The 20169-nt window shown below is 50.7% G+C and overlaps 1 protein-coding gene across 2 annotated transcripts in view; it reads right to left on the minus strand.

Moving 5' to 3' along the window:
- The window catches only part of PIEZO1 (piezo type mechanosensitive ion channel component 1 (Er blood group)), a 55070-nt gene that overhangs the window by 28185 nt on the left and 6716 nt on the right, over positions 1-20169 (minus strand). For both annotated transcript variants that reach the window (XM_081963695.1, XM_081963694.1), the window contains exons 2-7: positions 10078-10173; positions 4838-4960; positions 3185-3227; positions 2759-2921; positions 1261-1432; positions 45-258 (exon numbers count right to left, since the gene is read on the minus strand). In XM_081963695.1, the coding sequence (XP_081819821.1) occupies positions 45-258; positions 1261-1432; positions 2759-2921; positions 3185-3227; positions 4838-4960; positions 10078-10173 (811 nt within the window). The remainder of the gene's footprint in view (positions 1-44; positions 259-1260; positions 1433-2758; positions 2922-3184; positions 3228-4837; positions 4961-10077; positions 10174-20169) is intronic.

Here is a 20169-nt window from a genome sequence, read left to right on the forward strand (position 1 = left end):
AAAGGCTGCACCCTTCCAGAGCCGTGGAGGGGAGGCCCACTTACCGTGCCCAGAGGCCAGTGGGTGGAAGGATTGTCTGACCGAAGGGGGTCTGGTAGCCATACAGGCAAATAAGGTGGCCCCCGGCAAAGACGTCCACCATGATGCAGAAAGCGTTGAAGGCCAAGGGGCTGGTGGAGAAGTGGCAGGCCCACCAGGTCATGAGGCCCACAAACAGTAGGTAGTAGACGCCGGAGAAGGCCGAGGGCAGGGTGATCCCTGGAAGGCAGAGGAGGAGGAGGAGGAGAAGCAGGTGACGGAGAGTTAGAGGCTGCTTGGCATAATGGACCTTTGCCAAGGAAGAGAGCACGAGGACTGGAACCTTTTATTTTAAGGCAAGAAACGTTGATCCAACTGCCATGATCTAACTGGTAGTTCTCTACGGTATCAGGGTGGCCAAGAGCTTCCAAGCTCCCCCAGCTCTGGCTGACTGGCACGGGGACTTCAGGCGGCTTCTCTCTGATAGACAGCCCAAACCTTACGCTCTGCAGAGGAATTTGGAGCCACGAGTCCAGAGTTAACCCTCCCCGGGAGAGTCAGCCCTCCATGCTAAGGTCAGGAGAAGTCTGGGAAACCCTTAGGAGGTCACATCAGCCCTGCCAGTCAGCTCCATGTTCCAGATGTGCCAAAAACACGTCTGCTCTCTTTGCTCCTGCAGAGTCCTGAGGAACTCTTCTCACCAAGGTCTGAACATCCATGAAGCCATCGCCCATTTCTGTGGTCCCAGGTTCCCCCGGCTGAGACCTTCCCGATGGGCTGGGCAACCACCCTATCATTCCTGGTCAGAGATGGTTTAGACACCACTGGCCATCAAAGAGCAGCCCTGAAGTAGCCTCTCCCTTTCTCTCTGCAACAGAAGAGCTTCGGTCTCCTTTGCTTCCTTTCCCTGGGTCCTTGGGATTTCCTGTTCTGGAGGATTGTTTCCCATTGAACCGGGATGGGTAGGGATAGCAAGGAATTCTGCCTTTGTGGTTAGGGCTCAATTTGAAAAATGGTGGAAAGGAAGCTTCTACTTAACAAGGCAAGAGACCTGGATTGGGTTCTTCAGTGGGGCTGGTCAATGCTCTTGAATGCATTGCACTGGGCAGAACTTCTACTCTGCTTTGGGCTGTTAAGAAGAAGCTCTAAAAGGTTCCAACTAGTTGCAGATACTCAGAGTAGGAGCATCTTTTGAAATACACAACTGGGTCATGCCCTCTCCACAGAATCCTCAACACCTACCTGCCAGTGCAATTAACACAACAGCCAAGATCTTTCCAACGGTCATCAAGAACCCGTGAGCCTTTACCCGCAGCCGAGCAGCCAACTGTGCCCGCCGCCTTGGCGAGCCTGGGGCCGGGGCGTCAGTCCCTCCGTGGGGCTTTGAGTGGCCCTCATCGATGGCTGCTTCTTCCTGGAGGAAAAGGAAAAGTCACAAGAGGTCACTCAACACCTACGAGAGACTCAAACGCTCTTTCGCCAAGGAGGTCTGGGAGCCTAATCTTTGCCCACTTGCCGCTGGTGGAGAGAAGCTTAATGCAACCTGGCAGAATCCTGGGAAAGCTGGGCAGGTCTCTGAGAAATTCAGAGGAGGAAGGACAAAGCTCTAACTAAATGCTCAATACCCAATCGAAAGGGGGAGGGTCTCCACCTGGAGCCAGAGCTGCAGAATGGGAGTGCCCTCCTCTTCCTTTCAATGTGGGCATCCTTTCTTTTTTAAAAAAAAATAAGGTGGTAAATGTCCATTACCAGAGGCACAATTTAAAAAATAGAATAACGCCACTGTAGAAAAACCGAAGGGACTGGGCCGCCTCCCAGTTTATAAATCAAGGCACGGCCAGTTTAAGCTGCTGTTCCCAATCCGGATGGTTGGGCGGTCCAAGGGGGGTGGGGGAGGGAGGGAGAGATGTCCAGCTGGTGCTCTCGGATGGACAAGGCCCCTCCCTCCCACTGACCAGCACCTGGCCCTGTTCATCTCCCACAAGGGCTTTGCCAAGTTCATCCCACACAGAGCCGCTTGTTTTGACTCCTCTGCCTGGCTCAGGTTCCCGACCCCAGTGCAATTTTTCCAGGGTGGCGGTCCCTGCCCTGCGAAGTTGTTCTGTGGCTCTGCCCCCTTGGCCCCCAGCTCCCAGGCCAGCCCACTATGCCAGGCGTGTCCTGAGCCCTCTTTCTGGGGGATCCAGTCATTACGGCTGTCAACTCCTCCTCCTCTCCCCCCTCCGTGGCCAGCAGGGAGGGGAAATAGGGGAGGCACCTGGAGGGATCCTGCAAACAGGAGGAAAGGCGGAGTGAAGGCCCACATTTTCCCTCCCTGCATGGGAGGAGATGCACCCAACTGGGTTTTTACACTGTTGATCCTGTTTAACAGCAAGCTGTTTTACAGGGAGCGGAGAGGATTTGGGGGAAGAAGGGGGGGAAGTGGAGATTTTAAGTATTGATTCTAAGGCTGGCCCAGTTCCACTTGGGCAGAGCTGAATGTCAAAGGGGCAAATGCTCCCAGAACACAAGGAGAAGCCATCAAAAGATCAAGGGTGGGCCTTCCTCTGCCAGAACCCACCCATGGAGCTGGGACGACAGGAGAGCTGGCCCCTACTCCCAGCCAATCTCTCAGAAGGCTGGGGCTGATGAGAGTTGTAGTCCAGCCGGCTGGGATGAGGCCAGCTGAGGAAAAGTGGCTTCAGCAGAGAAGAGAGGAAGCTTGGAGAACCGAGGGCCAGCCGATCCACGTGGAGCTCACCTGTTCTTGGGGGAGGGAGGTTTCAGACGGGCGGCTCCAGGTGACGACCTCTCTTGCTGGCTGCAAGCGGCTGCAAATGCCAAGGCAGATGGCAGAGACCAGCAGGATGCCCAGGTCGGGGGCTACCAAGCGCACCGAATTGGGGATGTCATTTAGGTCCAGCCTAGAATTGAGGGGGGGGGAGAGGGAGGGAGAGCGAGAGGGCATGGTGTCTTCAAACAGAGCTATCTGCAGCAGCTGAGCCAGCCGATGAGTTGCCCCAAAGCAAATAAAGAACCAGGGGGCAAATCCTGCTCCCCAGCTGCCCACAGGGGCGATAATCGTGAGGGTGGGCCTAATGCGGAGCTCCAAAATCCCCCTCCCTGGGAACATGGGGGAACATCTTTGAAAAAGCAGCTCTCCCCATCCTTTTGGCTCTGCCCTTACCTGGTGACCCCAATGTGCTGAGCCAGAGTTTCCCACGTGCTGCCTGGGAAGACAAGGAGAAATACTTTTTTTTTAAATGACGAAATCACCTTCCAGCTCTGACCTCAAGTGCAACTCAAGCACATTCCATTGGCAGCAAATGAATCCGTTGAGGATCCAGTTTCTATCCTCCTTAGGCAAAATGAATTGGATCCAACTGCTTCCACAGCCAAGAGATGAAACTGAAGGTTCAAGGTAAAAGATCCTTTCTCTGGGGATCCAAAGCTCCCTGCATCTCTTTTTTTCTGGAACCCAGAGCTGAGGGGGTTTGAGTAACAGCAGGCCAGTCCACGGAGTCCCAGATGGACTGAAAGCTACCTCAGGTGTTCCTTTTGAAAATCAGCGGGGGGAAAAAACCTCTATTTCCAAATCTATTGGTAGAGCTGTTTCCCCCCCCCCTCACTTTTAGTCAGCTGATCACAAATTCTGATTATATTCTAATTTTGGCTCTCTGTCTTAAAATGCATCTCTGTTACTACGGTGGGTCAGATGTAGCTCCTTCCACAGGGCACCTGGCTGAGGACCTCCGGAGTCACCACCGTGCACTTCTCCCACCCCATTGGGACCTCTGGGCTCCGGCTGGTGAGATTCTGCGCCCATCGAAACCAAGTGGAGCAACTTAGGAAGGTCTGAAGTAAGTTAAACTGAAGTGGTCATCAGCCCCATTGACATCTAGGAAGAAGGCCCACGGGTGGCTGCTGAACCTATTGCTTCTGCTACGTTTGTGCAGCCGTGAAGTAAACCACCAACACACTTCCAAACATGGCAAGGTGGAGCTGTGGGTTCAGCTCCCCTGTCAAAGGGGAGGGGGGAACCGTTTATGTATGTAGATCCCCTGCAGATAAAGGAATTCGTTCCATGTATGGAAAGTTGCAGGGAAAGCAAGAGGAGAAAATCATAACATTTCTCATCACTAAGAAACCAACTTTATGTTTTGGGAATATTTTGAATTTTGAAGTATGTTTCAAACACAGGTTTTAGCTGGGACAAGGAAGCCCCATTTCAGAAGAATAGTAAGGGCAAACTTCAGAAGGTTCAGAATTTTCCACCTGGGTGGGGAATTTCAGGAGGAAACAACAGCAATATTTCCAGGGGTTCTTTTGGGTGGGGGTGGGAATTCAGATACTAGTGTGTGAAGTGAGAAGGGAGGCCCCCTCCCCCCTCCAGCAGATCCCATGGTAAGGAGAGGTCTCCAAACAGGACCAGACCTTTCAGTCCAGCCACAGTCCAGCTTTCCAAGCTCTGTTACAGCTTCAGCTCAATATTTATGTTCTCAAAGGTCAATGCTAATCGGTAGCCACCTTGGTTGGCCATTTCCCTGGACAGGAGTACAAAACTCCCTTCTCTTTGGGCGAGCAGCTGGAAACAGCCATTTGGGAGAACAAAAGCAGGTGGAGAGGGGAAAAAATAACGATTGGAAGAAAACCAATATATGGGAAGAGTTAAGCATCCCCTCTCCCGCCCCCCAGGGCCCCTTTTTCTGCTCAATATTCTCTCAAGCACTGAATTCCCATTGCACTCATCTACATTTTTACTGCAACTGTCGTTTGCTCCGCTTGTCATTTCTCTCTGAATCAAGATTCTGTCGAACAGGGAAAGCAACGCGGTACTCACAGTTGCTTCCGAGGAGCTGGTCCAAGCCGGGCACAGTGTAAAGGCATATCTGGAAGACCAAATGAGCCACAAGGAAAAGGATGCTGGTTCCCACGACCGCTCGGAGGAGGCGTCCAGTGTGACCTGCAGAATGCCAAATGGGAGCCTTGTGTAGCACCTTTCTTTCACCTTTGGCTACTGTATGTGGGTCTTACCAACACAGCGGACAACTATGCCCCTGCTCCAGATGTAGCTGAGGTGAAGAGGAGTTAAAAGTAGCTTGGTTAAGGCCACCTAAGAGGGGAGTCCTGAACTGGAGCAGCCTGGCCAAAACGCAACCGTCTTCACCACAGCTGTGAACGTCCTCAGCCCCTTGCCCCAAAATGACCTAAACTGGCTCCTGTCCACAGAGTAACAATGCACTAAAAGCTCCCCAAAACCTTCCAGTTGTGGGGAGCTACGTTCTCCATCATCCCAACTCCTGGTCATGCTTGTGGTGGCTCACAAGAGCCAAGGACCCACAACATTCAAGACCCAGGTTTCACTGCAGCGAGTTTGAAACTATCGGGGTTATATAGTACTTAGGAATAACTGAACTTTCTAACTATTGATCTGCAACAGGCATAGTCCTTACTCAGCTTTGCACCTAGCTGGTGTGGGTGGAAATCTTAGGAATGGAATGAGAGAATCTCCGTTGCTCGGGCTTGATGGGCTATAAATGGGGTCTCTAAAACTGGGTTTTTATTTGGCTTGCTACAGCCTAGGCGACATCTTCAACGCCAGGTACTTGGAGAATCAAGGTGTGTGCGTTAGTTGTGGAATATATAATTCCTAAATGATTGCTTCATTTACATAATTCAACACTGACATTTGCAGACCACACAAATGTGCAGCTGCTGTGTATCTCTGCTTTGCCGTTACCTAATACTACACCTGTACTCTCTTGAGGATAACTCTCTCTAAACAGTACGATTTATTTCGTAGTAGACACGCAGATAGAACTGGCATCAGCAAAACCTTACAATTGATGGCATGCTGAGTGGTGGCGCAGAGCCAGGTCGGTGCCACAGTTCACCCAGCTAGAAACGAGGAAGCCCTGAGTTCCAGTTCTGCCTTAGGCTCAAAGCCAGCTAGGTCATTGGGTCTCAGCCCAGGAAGAAGGCAAGGCAATCCACTTCCGAACCTGTTACTCACAACAGCGCATGGACTTGTCTAGACAGCTCCCAGGAATCAAAGCTGTCTTGAAGGTGTGTGAGCAGTTGCACACACAAGCAAAACCTTTGAACCAGGGCCAGCTTTTCAAAAAACGCTGCCTCCAATGGGCAAAAGATGATGCCAGCACGGCTTAATCTCCAGGAGTAAAAGACAAAGCCCCACTTGAAGTCCCTCCATTCATATTCACACAGAGTTTTGATTCTACTCTGAGTTACGTCCTCGGGTTAATACGCCAGGGGACGAGGTCACCGCTGGCTGTTCTGGGGCTGGGACAGCAGGCACTTAATAAAAGGTTGGGTTTGATGAGCAATGGATGGCATCCGCTCTGTACTTGTCGGTGTTTGACTCAACGCTGAACAATGCCGTTCAGTGAGCTTCATGGGGCAACTTTTTTTTAAAAAAAGGGCAGCCAACGTGATAAGAGAAATCCTTGTTGTCATGGCATTTTCCTGGGGACAAACCCTCCTTTACTGGTTGGGCAGGTTGAGTTTCCAGCATTAAAACCCTGGAAGATGCTGCCAGTCAGAGTGGGTAATGCTGACTACAGGGACCAATCCCCAATTGTGTGGGTGTATACCTAGGACGGATCTTAATCTCTATGAATCTCTATTCTCCCCATAATCCCTTCTAACCAATTTGTTATTTCCTCTTTGGCTCCATTGCTCTGGGCTGGCAAGAAAGGCCATTTCCCTGAGCCCCTTCCTGCCCCCCCCACCTCCTTCCTTCCAGCTATTCAGCCTGGCAATCAGCTACCCAAACCTTCAGGTTCATTATCTGGATTAATGATTCCTTCTTGGCTGGGCTCCATCGTCTCCCAGCAGGCAGCTATGGAAGTGGGGAAGATAAAGCTGATTTATAATGTAAACTAACACGTTGTTCCCCTCCACCCACCTCGGAAGAGACAGCTGGGAAGGACAAGGAAGGAGAGAAAACACGGAAGAACTTCCGTCCCCACCCATAGTCCTAAATAGATTTGCAGGGGGAGAGAGGAGGAGGAAAGAGTGAGAGCAAAGAGCTATAGAAGTAGTTTTCAACTTAAAACACCTCATTTAGTGGCCATTCAAAGTTACAACAGCACTGAAAAAACTGACTTTTTTTTCACACTTAGGGCCATTGCAGCATCCCCGTGGTCATGGGATCAAAATTTGGATGCTTGGCAAATGACTCATACTTATGACGGTTGCAAAGTTCTGAGGTTATGTATTCTATGACCTTCTGACAAACAGAATCCACGGGGAAATCCAGATTCACTTAATAACCGTATTGCTAACTTAACAACTGCAGAGATTGCCTTAACAACTGAGGCAAGAAAGGTCGTAAAACGGGGCAAAGCTCACTTAAGAAATGTCTCACTTAGCAACATAAATGCTGGCCTCAATCGTAAGTCGAGGACCGCCTGTAAAGGGGCTTGACAAGGACGAAAGTTTACAGGCTTCCCAAATGAGGTTTTCCAGCCTCTCTGCAGCCGAGTCCCGGGAAGGAACAGATCGTACAACATTTGAAGAGCGTCACCGAAGGCCTTGGCTGGATTTATGAAATCTGGCTCCACACATTTGTGGTTTGTTGTGGTTCCATCTGCCGCTCACTCTAACCCCACCTGATTTCATCACTAGACACAATCGGAGAATCCATGGTTAGCATGATCTGGGTCTCTTCTAAAGTATTTTTGTCTTAATGGAAAATGAAATGATAATAGTTGCTATTCTTTTTTATGTAAGGGCGAAAAATGATTTTGTCTATGTGTTAAGAAAAATGTAAACTAAGGATGGAAAATTTGGAAAGAAAATGTGGGGCTGAAATTGGAAATCATGTGATGTAAAATTAACTATTTCAAGAAAGAATGTAAAAGGGGGAAAACCCGCTCAACCCTGGGCTTGTAAAGAGATTTTAAAATTTGTAACAAAAAATAAAAAATTTATTGCAAAAAATAAAATAAAATAAATAAAAGTATTTTTAATTTACCTAACTGAACAGTACTTTAAAAAAGTAACCAAACAAGGCAGTGTAAGCATTTAAAGCATAAATACTTTTAACAGGGTTCTTTCTGTATTCTTAGGTGCAGATATTATTTTACATGCTGTTTTTAAAAAGCTAAGATGGGAAAAAGCTTTGAAAGTGTGGGCAAAAAAACCGCCCTGAATAGCTGAAACCGGACCAGAAGAAACAACATGAGCTAATCTCCTGGACGGCCAAATGCTTCATGTCCCAGAAGTCGGATTATCTCAGACGGATTTTAAGTGGCCCTAAAATGTCTTTTAAGTGCAGAGATGCCAGTTTTGAATATACCACATGGTTGGCCATAAAGTTACACAACCGGGGGCTTTTGGACATTGTGTGACAGCGGAATCAACTGGAAGGGAACCAACAACACGGCCGCTGAACTAAAAGCCTAACAATCTACGGAAGAGTTTGCAGCAACCTTTCCCTTGGATGGAAACTGCTGGGATTGTTTGCCCTGACCTTCTTCCAGCAGATCTCCATCAATCTTGCCTGCCAGCCCCGGGGAAGACAAATATTTGTTCAAGAGGCCTGTTTTTCCTTTCCACGGGACGGTTGATTAAACAAGAGAACCGGACGTAGCTGGCTGCACCCTGGGAGGGCTCCCCGCTCGCCTCTGCAACCAAGACCTCCCGGTGGTACAATGGCTTGCAGGGCCAGGATCTGCCAACCCGGTGTGAATGCACGCATGCCTTGCCTGCCCTCCTGGTCTTCTGAAAGGGCCTTCGGAAAAGCCAGGTGCCGTCCCACCTGCTGGTGACCAAGGAGACTCTCAAAGTCTCAAATTGGGGCACCCAAGCCAGCAGATCTGATTCCCCCGCAAAAGAGCAGAAAGTCCCGTGAAGAAAAAGAAGAAGGAGGAAGAGTCTGGGTTTCTATCTCCCGAGAGGGGGGAAAACTGCCATGATGCAGAAATGCTGCTTGAACGGGTGCCAAGCCCTGTCTGTAAGTCTATTTATGTCCGGAGCATTTAGGCAGCGGCCGATGATCTTCAGAAACCCTCAAGTTGTGTAGGAAGCAGATCCTTTCGGCAAAGTGGACCCTTGGGGTGAAGAGGGAGGGAAAGGTTGAGAAGGGCTGTTCTTTAGCCGGGGTGGGTCGCTGGGGGGATGGGTTTGGCCCCCAGGACTCTCTCTGCAGCCTGGACCATCCTGGAGGCTTTTGGGGGCAAAGGATCTTCTCCTTGCTTGGCATTGGCCAAAGAGCTCTCCTGAAGCAGGTGTGGCCACTCCGTATGGCCACAGTGATAAAACTGCTCCAACCCATAATATAAATCTGCCTGGACTGGACAGAGCCAAAAGAATTCCAGGCTTCCAAACAGGAAGGGTTCGTTCCAACTCCCTGCAGAAACCGGAGATGATGTGGCCCTTTGCCAGAGCCCAGACAGGGAGTGGCCACCGTGCCCGGCTGAGGGGATGTCGCCTGGAGACCCCTGGGATGAGCAACTGGAAGGAAACAGACTCTGGCCAGGCAGTGGGGCAGACCTAAGGGGAGATGAAACCAGGACAAAGGCCCCTGGGAAGGAGCGGGGGTTAGTTCTCTGCTATGATGAGCAACTGGCTAAGGGAGAGCAGATGTGGGAGTCCAGCAGCTTCTTCCTGCACCCCAGTGGCTTGCCTGGGCTTTCTCCAGGATGTCTGGAGGGAAACAGATGTGTGCAGCTGGGCTGACGCTCCTTCCGGCGTGCACATTCCTCCTTGGCTGGGTGGCTTGGTAGCCCTTTTGAGACACAGCAGGTTGTATAAGTACAACCATGGGTGCTTACGTCCACCACAGCAGAGAAAATCACTGAATCCCCATTGTTTCCAAAGAAATAAACACAACATTAAGCTAGAAGATATGCGCTTGGTCAACCTTCTGCTGAGCCACAGGGCCAGAGTGCAACAGGCAAAACCACGAGGAGCAGGAAAAGAGGGAAGAAAATACGCTTCATTTATTATCCCAGTGATGGGCAAGTAAGTGGATGTGTTCCGAAGGCCCAAGGGGGAGGATGAACCATCTTGGTTTGTGCCCTGAGGAAAGAGGCTGGGAGAATGCGTTTTCCTTACCTCTGATGGTGTCTTCCGTGGGGCCCAGGAACCACGGCAAGAGCAGGAGGTAGAGAAGGTAGACCAGCGAGAGGCCATTGAATCGGAAGAGGCAGGCTGCGGAGGCAAAAGAGGGGAAGGCAATCAGCACACAGATCAGAAGCATTGCCCGGGATTTCTCGGGCACCTGAGCTTCCCTCCCTTAAGGGGGTCTTGGAAATAAACCGGCAGGACCGGGCGGTCTTTGGGGGCAGAGCAAGCCAACGGGAACCCTGGCTCAAGTAGGGAAACTCCTCAAGGCAAGCAGTGAGGCCCAGCTACTTGTCTTGGTCAGCAACTCACTTAGTGACTGTTCGAATTATGACAGATTCTTTTCACGTTCCAACACCCGCCCCCTGTGGACACAGAATCAGACTTTGGATATTTGGCAGCTGGCTCACTTTTATAACTGTTTGGGGCATCCCATGGCTGCAAAATTGTGATTGTTGGCATTTTCTGCTGGTTTCTGGCGTCTACAAAAAACATCTATTTGGGAAAAACAAGTTCACTTAACAATGGCAGGGTTCACTCAACGACTACTGCAAAAAGGTTCATAAAATTGGACAGGGTCACAGGTTGACCTGCTTAATGACTGCTATGACTTATGGCCATAATGCCGGGTTCAATTACAATCTTAAGTGGAGGTGAGTGCAAGAAGAGAGATGTTCTTGCACTTTGGCTGCAGACAGAGATGAGGAGGGGGCACCAAGCTCAAGAAAGGGAATATTCCACAGCGACCACATGCTGCCGGGGGAATTTTGGGAGATAAATTCCACCCATCTTAAAATTGCCAAGTTTGGAAACCTCTGCTTTGGGTGTTTCTCGTGGCCTGTTCTTTGAAAGTTGGAGCTGTGGGTCACCTGATCTCTTCTCCACATACCAGCAGCCAACCCATCATCCCACATCTGGCGAACAAAAGAGCCACAGCAGCTGAATGAAGGCCTGGCTTGAACCCCATGGAAGAAAAAAAGGGGAAGAAGGAACCTTAGAGCAGAGCAATTCCTTCCTTGGGTCTTTCCAGGTTCTTCTGCTTATGTTTTTCCCTCCCTCCCCACAGGCAGAAACCTTGAAGGGGGGGGGGGAAGGGGGGGGCCAAGCCTGCCAAGCAAGCTGTCACTTTCCCTGAGTTGCACAAAACAGCTGCAGCTCAGCTCTCCAGGGAATGAGAATGGAGAGGTTGCCCTCTTCTAAGGCTGGGCTGCCCAACCAGGGCAATTCTACAGGCAGCCTGTTGAGGTTGGAAGTCCACAGGTCCTACAGCTGCCCTGCTTTAAGGGTTAAAAGGACGGCTCCTGGACTGGAAGCAACGGAGCAGGTCTTACTGAACCCGGTGTCCTCCAGATCATTTGGACTCCAGTTTCCATAATCCCCAGCAGCAGAAGCTGTGGGATGTGATGTCTGGATGCCCACAAATAAGATATTAAAGCAGCTTGTTCTTGGTTCCAGGCGTTTGCAAAATGTAGTAGAGCTTTTGCAACTTCAGGAGGAGGTCCCTGAATTGCTTTGCTCCCCTCTTCCCTTTTTCCTCTGGTAACAGGCCCTCCCCATAATAATCTATCGGGGGAGGGGGAAGGGGGGGACTGACGTCCTCTTCGTAATCTCTGTGGCAAGAGAATCAATGCAAGGGGCACAAAAACAGCAACGCAGCTCAGTTGTGCCTTGGAACTGAAGCCCGGGGATATTAATGTGTGGAGCTTCATGTTGCACCGGCTGTGAATTTCTGGCCCTCCACAGGAGCCTTAATTTAGAAATCCACAGCAGTGGTGAAAGCGGAGAGACGCCAAAGGCAGGATCGCTTTTCAAAGCAGGGCAGATGAAGCCAACCGGCCAGTAATGGGGAGAAGGCACGTCCCGCCCTGCCACTGGCATCGCCTCCCGCTGGTCAAGGCGCTGGGTTCTCTTGGCAGAGGGCCTACGATGCTCAATCCACTCCCCCAGACCCAATCTAACCTCTTCCCCCAATTCCAAGGGACCCCTGCCATGGTCGGAAGCTATAAGGCTGGGCTGACTTTCCTGCTTTGGTGGAGGAGGAGACCACTGCAGAACCCCCCACCCCCCCACTGAAGACTGCCCAGGACCCAGGCACCAAAGCAGGGAAGTCCTTGGCTCTGCTCCCTTGCCAAGAAGAGAGGGTGGTTTGTCAAGGGGGGAAACCAAGCAGAATTTCCAGATTTGCGCAATCAAAAGGCCAGTTTGACGCCTAAAGACAAGACGAGAAGGGAGGTTGGAGGCCCTGAGCTGCGTTTCAGAAGTTTGGGTCTCGGGGGTGAGGAAGAACTTTTGCAAACTTCCAACAGGGAGTCTTACACCATCGGCTTCCAGCCCAATCCTACCAGTCTCCTGGCCTCCCTGAAACCCCCAGCCAAATTAAGAGAGGAACAAACATCTGGAAATACCTTCCTTCCTGATCATTCTGGTTTAAAGCAAGCCCTTCCTGAATGTTTGGGGAATGAAAATACCCCCAACCCACCCTTGATAAGATCCCGTTTCCCAAATATGCGCTCTCATTCTTTTTATCATCGATTAGGGCAGGGGTGTCCAAACTTGGGAACTTTAAGACTTGTGGACTTCCACTCCCCATGGCTGGCTGGGGAATTCTGGGAGTTGAAGTCCACAAGTCTTAAAGTTCCCAAGTTTGGACACCCCTGGATTAAGGAAACTCTCTTGATGTTATAGTCTAACTTATTGGTGGTCACAAGGCCCAGGTTTTTTTCTGTCTCTTTCCACCTCCAAAGCAAAGCCTGGTATCCTAACCCTGGTTTAACTCAAATGTTTGCTGGCTGAGGAATTCTGGGAGTTGAAGTCCACACACGTTAAAGTTGCCAGGTTGGAGAAACACTGGTTTAACTGCATGCACCCTTTAAAGGTGAGCTATATAGCTGTAGTCTAGGCGAGGAGGGAAACACAGCTCACCATAAAAGTTAGTTGTCCTGGCCTTCAGGATCAGCAACTGCTCTGTTCATACCAACACGGCACCACAAACTAGGCAACATTTCACTCTGCCTTGCAGGGCCAACCCTGTGCCCCTGGGCCACACAGTCCAGGCCCAATAAAGCACGGCTCAGTGAACCCCCGGTAAGCATTTTAGGCAAGCAGAGTGAGGGCAGGAAGGCGAGTCGCTGCTCTCTGGAGTCGTACTTCTCAAGGCTCTCTGCAACGGTGACTGCAGGATCTTTCCAATTAGGGGAAAAGACCAGGAAGGCTGTTTGGGGAAGGTGGCTGAGCAGCGCTGGGGATTTGGGAGAAGTCATCAATTCTTCCCCGGCTGCAGAGCAAGCAAAATGCTGCTTCACGGGTGAAAATGCGGCAAGGAAATGACTGGTCAGCAGGCTGTGAAGGGCAACAGGTAGACCTGGCAGCTGGCTTGCATTCCTTCACCCCTGCAAGCTCTAATTGCCCCCTGATCCAGTGTCAGCTGCCTGGCAGTCCGGGTCCATCTCAGCAGTTGCCTCAGCTCTAATCTCTGCGCCAGCCCCGGCCAAGCCCCCTCCCTGCCGGCCTTTCCCACTCGTGGGCTGGGCTGCAGGAAGCGCATCCGAACAGCCCAATCAGCCATGCAGGCGGCTGCAGAAACGCCGGCACCATTGATCACATCTCTCAAGCCAGGCTGCCCCATCCAAGAAGGTAATTATGCGCAGGCCGATAAAAGCCAGATAGAAAAGAAAACAGGAGTGACCCATACCAGGTTTCCACAGCCTTCCTTTATTCCAAGGGGAAACCCTTTCAGAAGCGTCTCCCAGCCCAACTCAGCAGAGGTTGCTTTCTGACTCCCTCGCCCCACCTGGCCTGGGGAGGGCTCGGCCCCTGCACTGCCAGCCTCTTCTCCCAAAGGCCAGGAAATGGGGGCTCCTACCCTCTGCATTGCAGGGCTGACCGCTGACCACCAGAGATTCTGCTCCAGAGCTAAAGCCACCTTATCCTCAGAAAAGTGTTTTGTTTTAAAGGAAGCTTCAGAAACTTCACCTTTGGGTCCTTCAGCAGTCTAGGCAGAAGTTCCCGTGTTTACCTAGCCACCGTTGGGTCTCTTTCTGGGGTTCGGGGTCTGAAAAGGGGTGCTGTGGCAGGTCTAATGTGAACCCAACCCAGCCTGACGGACCCACCCACCCCTTTTCCTTTCACCCACAGGATCTGTCCCTGCAGTTGTGCAGAGAAGGGAAGAGGGCAATGCATAGCACTTCCCACCCTGAACTCCAGCACACTCGGCAGGGCCCCAACCCCCAGGCAGGGAGAAGTGCGAAGTGCACTGCAGGGCCTCCGGGTCAGCCTTGCGCAAGCTTGGTGGCAGGACGTCAGCTGCAATCACAAGGCCCACGCTTTTCACTGCTTTATTTTTAGGCAAAAATTGCAGTTTAATTTCTGGAGTGAAAACAATCTGCCCCGTTTTGGAGGAGGAGGAAGTAGAACCAGGATGCAGCCTGGAGAAGGAGCAGCAGCAGCAGCAGGAAAAAAATCCCAGCTGAAATTTCCCTTCCATCAGGGTAGCTCCATCTTTTCACAGTCAAGCAGGTCCTGCAGGCTCCCCTGCCTCCACAAAGACCACCTGCACCAATGGCAACAGTAGTCACCTGGGGAGGGGTCCTGCAGGCAACCCCCCCCCCAAACATCCAGGGCTCCAGCTCAGGAACGCAGGAGACAGGAGACAGAAGACATGAGCGAACAGCCACGTATCCAACCTATTGGAATAAGGAGTCATAATCGAGAAAAGGAGTCGTCCTGCCCTTCTAGTCCTCACAAGGGTTTGTCCCTGGTCACCTGGAGGCAATTGTGAGTCACCGGAGATAACCAGGCAAGTTACTTTCGCAACCTTGGCTGAGGCTCAAAGAAAATATTTGTTTTTCCAGTTGTCGCCACTTAGGATGAGTTTTCATTGCCTCCAATTTCATTCACAACCTATTAGCCCCTAAATGCTGCCTGTCCTGGCAGAGACAGAAGCTGGAATGCCCGAGAATTGGACTGAAGTTCCTCTCTCTCTTTCCCCACACAGACCGACCCAAAGGAAGAGGGCAGCCCCCAAATGGTGGGGCTCTAAAACACTGCCCCATGAGTAGACCTTGTCCAGAGCAGCCCAAAGGCCTGCAGGCCAACCCAGCCCAGGGTGCAAAGAGGAGGGGGGGGGAACAGCCTTTCCTGTGTTTTTTTTGGGGGGGGGACACTTCAAAAAAGCCCGTTCTGCAGACTATTCTCAAACCAAATTCCAGAAGTGCAGTGCTTCTCCACCAGCCTTCTGAAAACTTAGCTGGCTGACTGCCACATTCCCCCCCCCCCTTGCTTATCTTCCCTTGGAGGGGGGGGCAGCACCTGCAAAGGCCAAGCCCAATTGCCCTTCCCTCATTCCAAAAGGCGGTTTCTCCGCATTCTTCAGCTGCCTCTGGCCTCTCTCCTAACTAGCCAGTTGCAACATGTGTGGGAGGGGGCTTTTCCTTTGTCCCATGTCAGAGGTGGACAGAGTCAATCAGCAGGGCAAGGCCAGAAGGAAAAACAGATCCCACAGGACTAAACCTTCCATTGGGACTATCCTTCCCAGAGAATTCCTTAGATTCCTGTTTCGCCAAAACTTGAAGATGGGTGAACTTCAAGTCCCAGAATTCCACAGTGGCTGGGGAATTCTGGGAGTTGAAGTCTGCCCATCTTTGAGTTGCCAAGGTTGAGAAGCACTGCTTTAAATATTAACTTTTTTGTCAATTAATTCAAGGAGAAGATGATTAATCAAACGCCCCCAGGAAGAAGTTTATCTTCAGAAGAAACTGTTTAATCCAAACCTGCTTCAGAGATCTTAGAAGAACTGCTGGAATTTCTAAAGTCATTTGAGGGTTAAAAAGAAGATTGGGAGCTGGCAAATCCCTCCAAACCACAGGGAAGCCCAGGACGGTTCCCTGCTCGTTTTCCTGAGCTGACTTTTCATTCCAGCCACTGACCTGCTTTTAGTTTCCCTGACCTAATTCTTGCCATCGCTGAGCTCACCAAAGTGCTTTCTCAGAACGTGTTTCGGACAGATGCGCCTTTTCCGTCTCTCCTTTTTGACAAATAAGAGAAGGAGCCTTCCAAGCCTGAGGGCTGCTTGGCTCGGCAGTCCTGGGTTGGCCCAGCCGTGGTGATGCATGCACCACCACCACCCCCGGCACTGGCTCAGAACTGACATCCCAGAGGATGGGAAAGCAAGGCTGTCTGATGAAGGCTCTTGCAAGGGGGAGAAAGGAGCACTCTGGGTTGTGAGGGAGGGGAGCCAGCTTCCACAGGCCGTGGGGGTTGCAGGCCAAGCCACCTTAATCTGTCGGGCACAACAGCGCAGCAGAGGTGACAGACGCTGGCCTCTGGGAGGAGCAGGAGGAGAATGATAATTGCTGATGGTTTTGTCTGAGAGCAACCAAATTTCCTGGACTTGAAATGACAAGCAAGCTTGCAACGGCAACCGTTATTTATTACTACCAAGTCCTCATGATTCTCTCGTTTCCTTGGAAAGATACATTTTAAGTTTTTTTAAATGTACTTTGTGCTTCCAAGTGAGGCATGTTCCAATCCTTCCAAGGCATTTGTCTTGTCAGAGAAAAAGGGGTGCAAGTCACCAAAGAGGCCTCAGCCCCCCTTCTGCTCACAGCCTCTCTTCCCAGCTCAGACATCAAAATAATCTGGATACCAGTGGAGAAACATATTAAGGTGAAAAACCTGGCTGGGGAATTCTGGGAGTTGAGGTCCACAAGTCTTGAAGTTGCCAAGGTTGGGCACCCCTGCTTTAACTAGATCCACAGAGCGAATCTCAGAAGGTTGGACTGCAGATGAGAAGCAGAGACCAAAGAGCAGATTGCTCCCTCGTGCAGATATTGGGATCATACAGAGAGAAAGAGCAGGCTGGTTCTTAAGGGGAGGCCTTAACTGGTTTGGGATTTGGGGAGGTGGGTGCCACATGCCCTGTTTTTTTGGGGGGGGGAGAGAAAGAATTACCCTCCTCCCTTGAAGCTGGAGGGTTCAGGCTTCAGAGAAACCTGAGCCCAGGTGCCAATTTCCTTTCAGCAGTTAGAGAAACACTGATTTGGTGCTTCTGGAAAGGTAGAGCTGAATCCTCGGCTCCCCCAGGGAAGGCGGGGAAGAGGTCCAGTCACACCAAACTGGCCTTATTCTGAGGGAAAAAGCAAAGAACCCAGAGAGGCAGGCCTGGGTCTGGCTTCCGGCTTAATGGAAAAAAACACAAACGAGAGGAGGGCCCAGCCAACCCACCCCATCCTGTTTTTATGGAAAGTAATTCAATTCTGAAATGCAGGCATCTAGTTGTGATCTCCGGTAAGGACAGAGGCCTGGAATTGACCAAGAGCAGAGAAATCCCCGGGCCCCGAAGAGGCCGGCCGCAGGAAGGCAGCCAGCGACCAAGATGCTCTGGACACTCACCAATCTCTCTTTCCTTCTCAGGCGGAGCAGATCTTTCGAATGCACCGCTTCCCGTCTTCTAGGGCCGGGGTCTCCAACCTTGTCAACTTTAAGACTTGTGGACTTCAACTCCCAGAGTTTCTGTGCTTTATCTTCTACATTGCATTTGTCATCCTTGTATAGATTCTTGTAGAACTCATAGATTATCGTTTTTCCCCTTCATTTTGGTGTATTATATTTCCCTCTTCGTTTTGTAATTTGCTAATCCACCTTCTTTCTGTTTTTTCAGCCCATAGGCTAGCCAACCCCCTGGCTTGTTCACATTTTCAAGCAAGTTTTGTTTGCTACTTTTTATTTGTTGTGCTAATTCCTCCTTCTCGATAATATTCAGGTTGTGTTTAATTATGTCCGCTTGTTGCTTCAATTCATGTCTTTGGGTCTCTTTTTGTAGTTCTTCCTCTATTCTGCTGAATTCATCCTCTAGGTTTTTTTGCAGATGTTTTAAAGTTGATCTTTTTAAGGTCCACCTCCTTACTTTCTTTTGTCCCTTCCATCTAATTTTCACTGGATTATGGTCTGCCAAAGATTCTCTGGGAACTCTGGGAATTGAAATCCACAAGTCTTAAAGTTGATAAGGTTGGAGACCCCTGTTCTACGGGAACCTTGGAAATGGGCCTTTTTGGTGTCTGCTCCTATCTTGGGGAACACTCCTCCCCCTGAGATTTGGCATGCCCCCACCCGTTTAGCTTTCCACAAGGCCATTAAGGCCTGGCTTTTAACCCCAGTGCTGGATAGGATTACACAGAACAGTGTTTGTTAATCTCAGCCCTTTTAAAGTTATTTGGACTTCAACTCCCAGAATTCCCCAGCCAGATACGCTTCCCCAGGTATACTGATGGGGAATTCTGGGAATTGAAGTCCAAACAACTTAAAAGGACAGAGGGTGAGAAACACTGGGACAGATACTAGGAAAGGGGGGCACCTGGGCTTGCTGTGGGGCCTCCTATGGGGAGAGTTAAGGCGCAGGATTGTCAATTTACAGCTTTGTTATTGTTATGATTGTTTTATAGCCACCGGTTTCATTGTTCTTGTGAGCCGCCCAGAGTTGCTTAAGATGGGAGGCCGTGTAGATCTTTTAAATAAGGAAATAATTAAAATAAACTACGGGGAAGGGTGGGACCCATCTCTAGGACACCAGCAGGCATTCCAAGGAAGGAAGGACGGCCAAGTTGCAGATTCCACCAGGACACCAGGAAAAACTAAAGTAAGAAACCCTTCAATGGTGGGTCTAATTTATGGAGAGGACTCTGGGTGAACTTTACTCCCCGGGTGCAGGTCGTCCTCAACTTACAACCATTCATTTAGTGACCCAAATTACAACAGCATCAAACAATGACTGTTTTCCAGACTTGCAACTAGCACCAATTTTATTATTTATTAGTAAATATTAATCACTAATATTCAAAGACATTTCAACACACTAATAACTGTTGCAGCATCCCCGGGGTCAAAATTCAGACACTTGACAACTGACTCATATTTATGACAGTCGCAGTGTCCAGGGGTCACAAGATCCCCTTTTGCGACCTTCTGACAAGCGAAGTCAATGGGGAAGCCGGATTAAGTTACCAAGCATGTAACTAACTTAACAGCGGAAGTGATTCCCTTAGCAACTTAAGGGCAAGAAAGGTTGTAAAATGAGGCAAAACTCACTTAACAAATTTTTCACTTAGCAATGTACATTTTGGGTTCCACTGAGGTTGTAAGTTGAGGACTACCTGTATCTGTTCTAGCAGCTGAATAAAGAAGCCGGCAGCCTCCCACTCCCCAAAGCCTGCATGGCTGAAATGCCCCACCCGCCCAGGTCTCCAGCTCTCCTGCTGCCCAGTGGGGTAGCCTTTTAGGGGGCTCCCACTGGCTCAGGTGTGGATGCCAGCCCTGCAGCCCCAGGCGAGGCGGGCTGATTCAGACTTCCCTAATGAAAGAAGCAGCCGCTGCTCTCCAGGGAACTGAGTCAGGAAGCCGTGTGGTGGCTTCTGCCTCTGCTTGAGTCACCAGGCAGGGCAAAGAGCCCCCTCCCCTTCTGAGCATCCGGGTCCTGCCCTCCCCTTCCAGCCATCCAGGCTGCTGCTGAACATGCTTGGCAGAGAGGAAACTCCCCCCCCCCCCGCTGCCCAACTTCTCTTTTCCCCTCCTGCCAGTCAGACGCAGAAGGGCCAAGCCTCCCCCCCCCCAGGGCCTGGGTCCTGAATTTTGCTTGACCTGCCAAGGCCCAGGGCTCAGTGTGCCAACCCTCGCTCCCTTCCCTTGCCGCTTCCGTGGGGGCATAACAATCAGAGGGCACCAATTCAGATTTCCCACTCCCTTCTTCCTCAGGGCAGCCCTGTCAGGTAGGTGAGGGTGGGGTGTGGGTGGGGAACCTATCTCAAGTTCTCATCTTCAGAGCATTTGGGGGGGGGGGGATATTTGAACCAGGCCTTCCCAGAAGAAAATTCACTGCTCTAACTGCTCCACCCCACAGCCAAGAATCAACATGTGTTTACCAGACTTCACAAGAAGCATCTTGGAAGTGAAACCCGTGTCCCTGAAGGTAGGCTTTCTTTGTTTGTTTGTGTGTGTGTGTGAGTGTGTGTGTGTGTGTACACACATGCAGTGTGTCCTTCCATCCAGACGCCTCAGTCTAGGAAGGAATCGGAAGAAGACACAAAGTAGCAG

This window comes from Natrix helvetica (genome assembly GCF_964273705.1).
Source record: "Natrix helvetica genome assembly, chromosome: 10".
Taxonomy (NCBI): Eukaryota; Metazoa; Chordata; class Lepidosauria; order Squamata; family Natricidae; genus Natrix; species Natrix helvetica.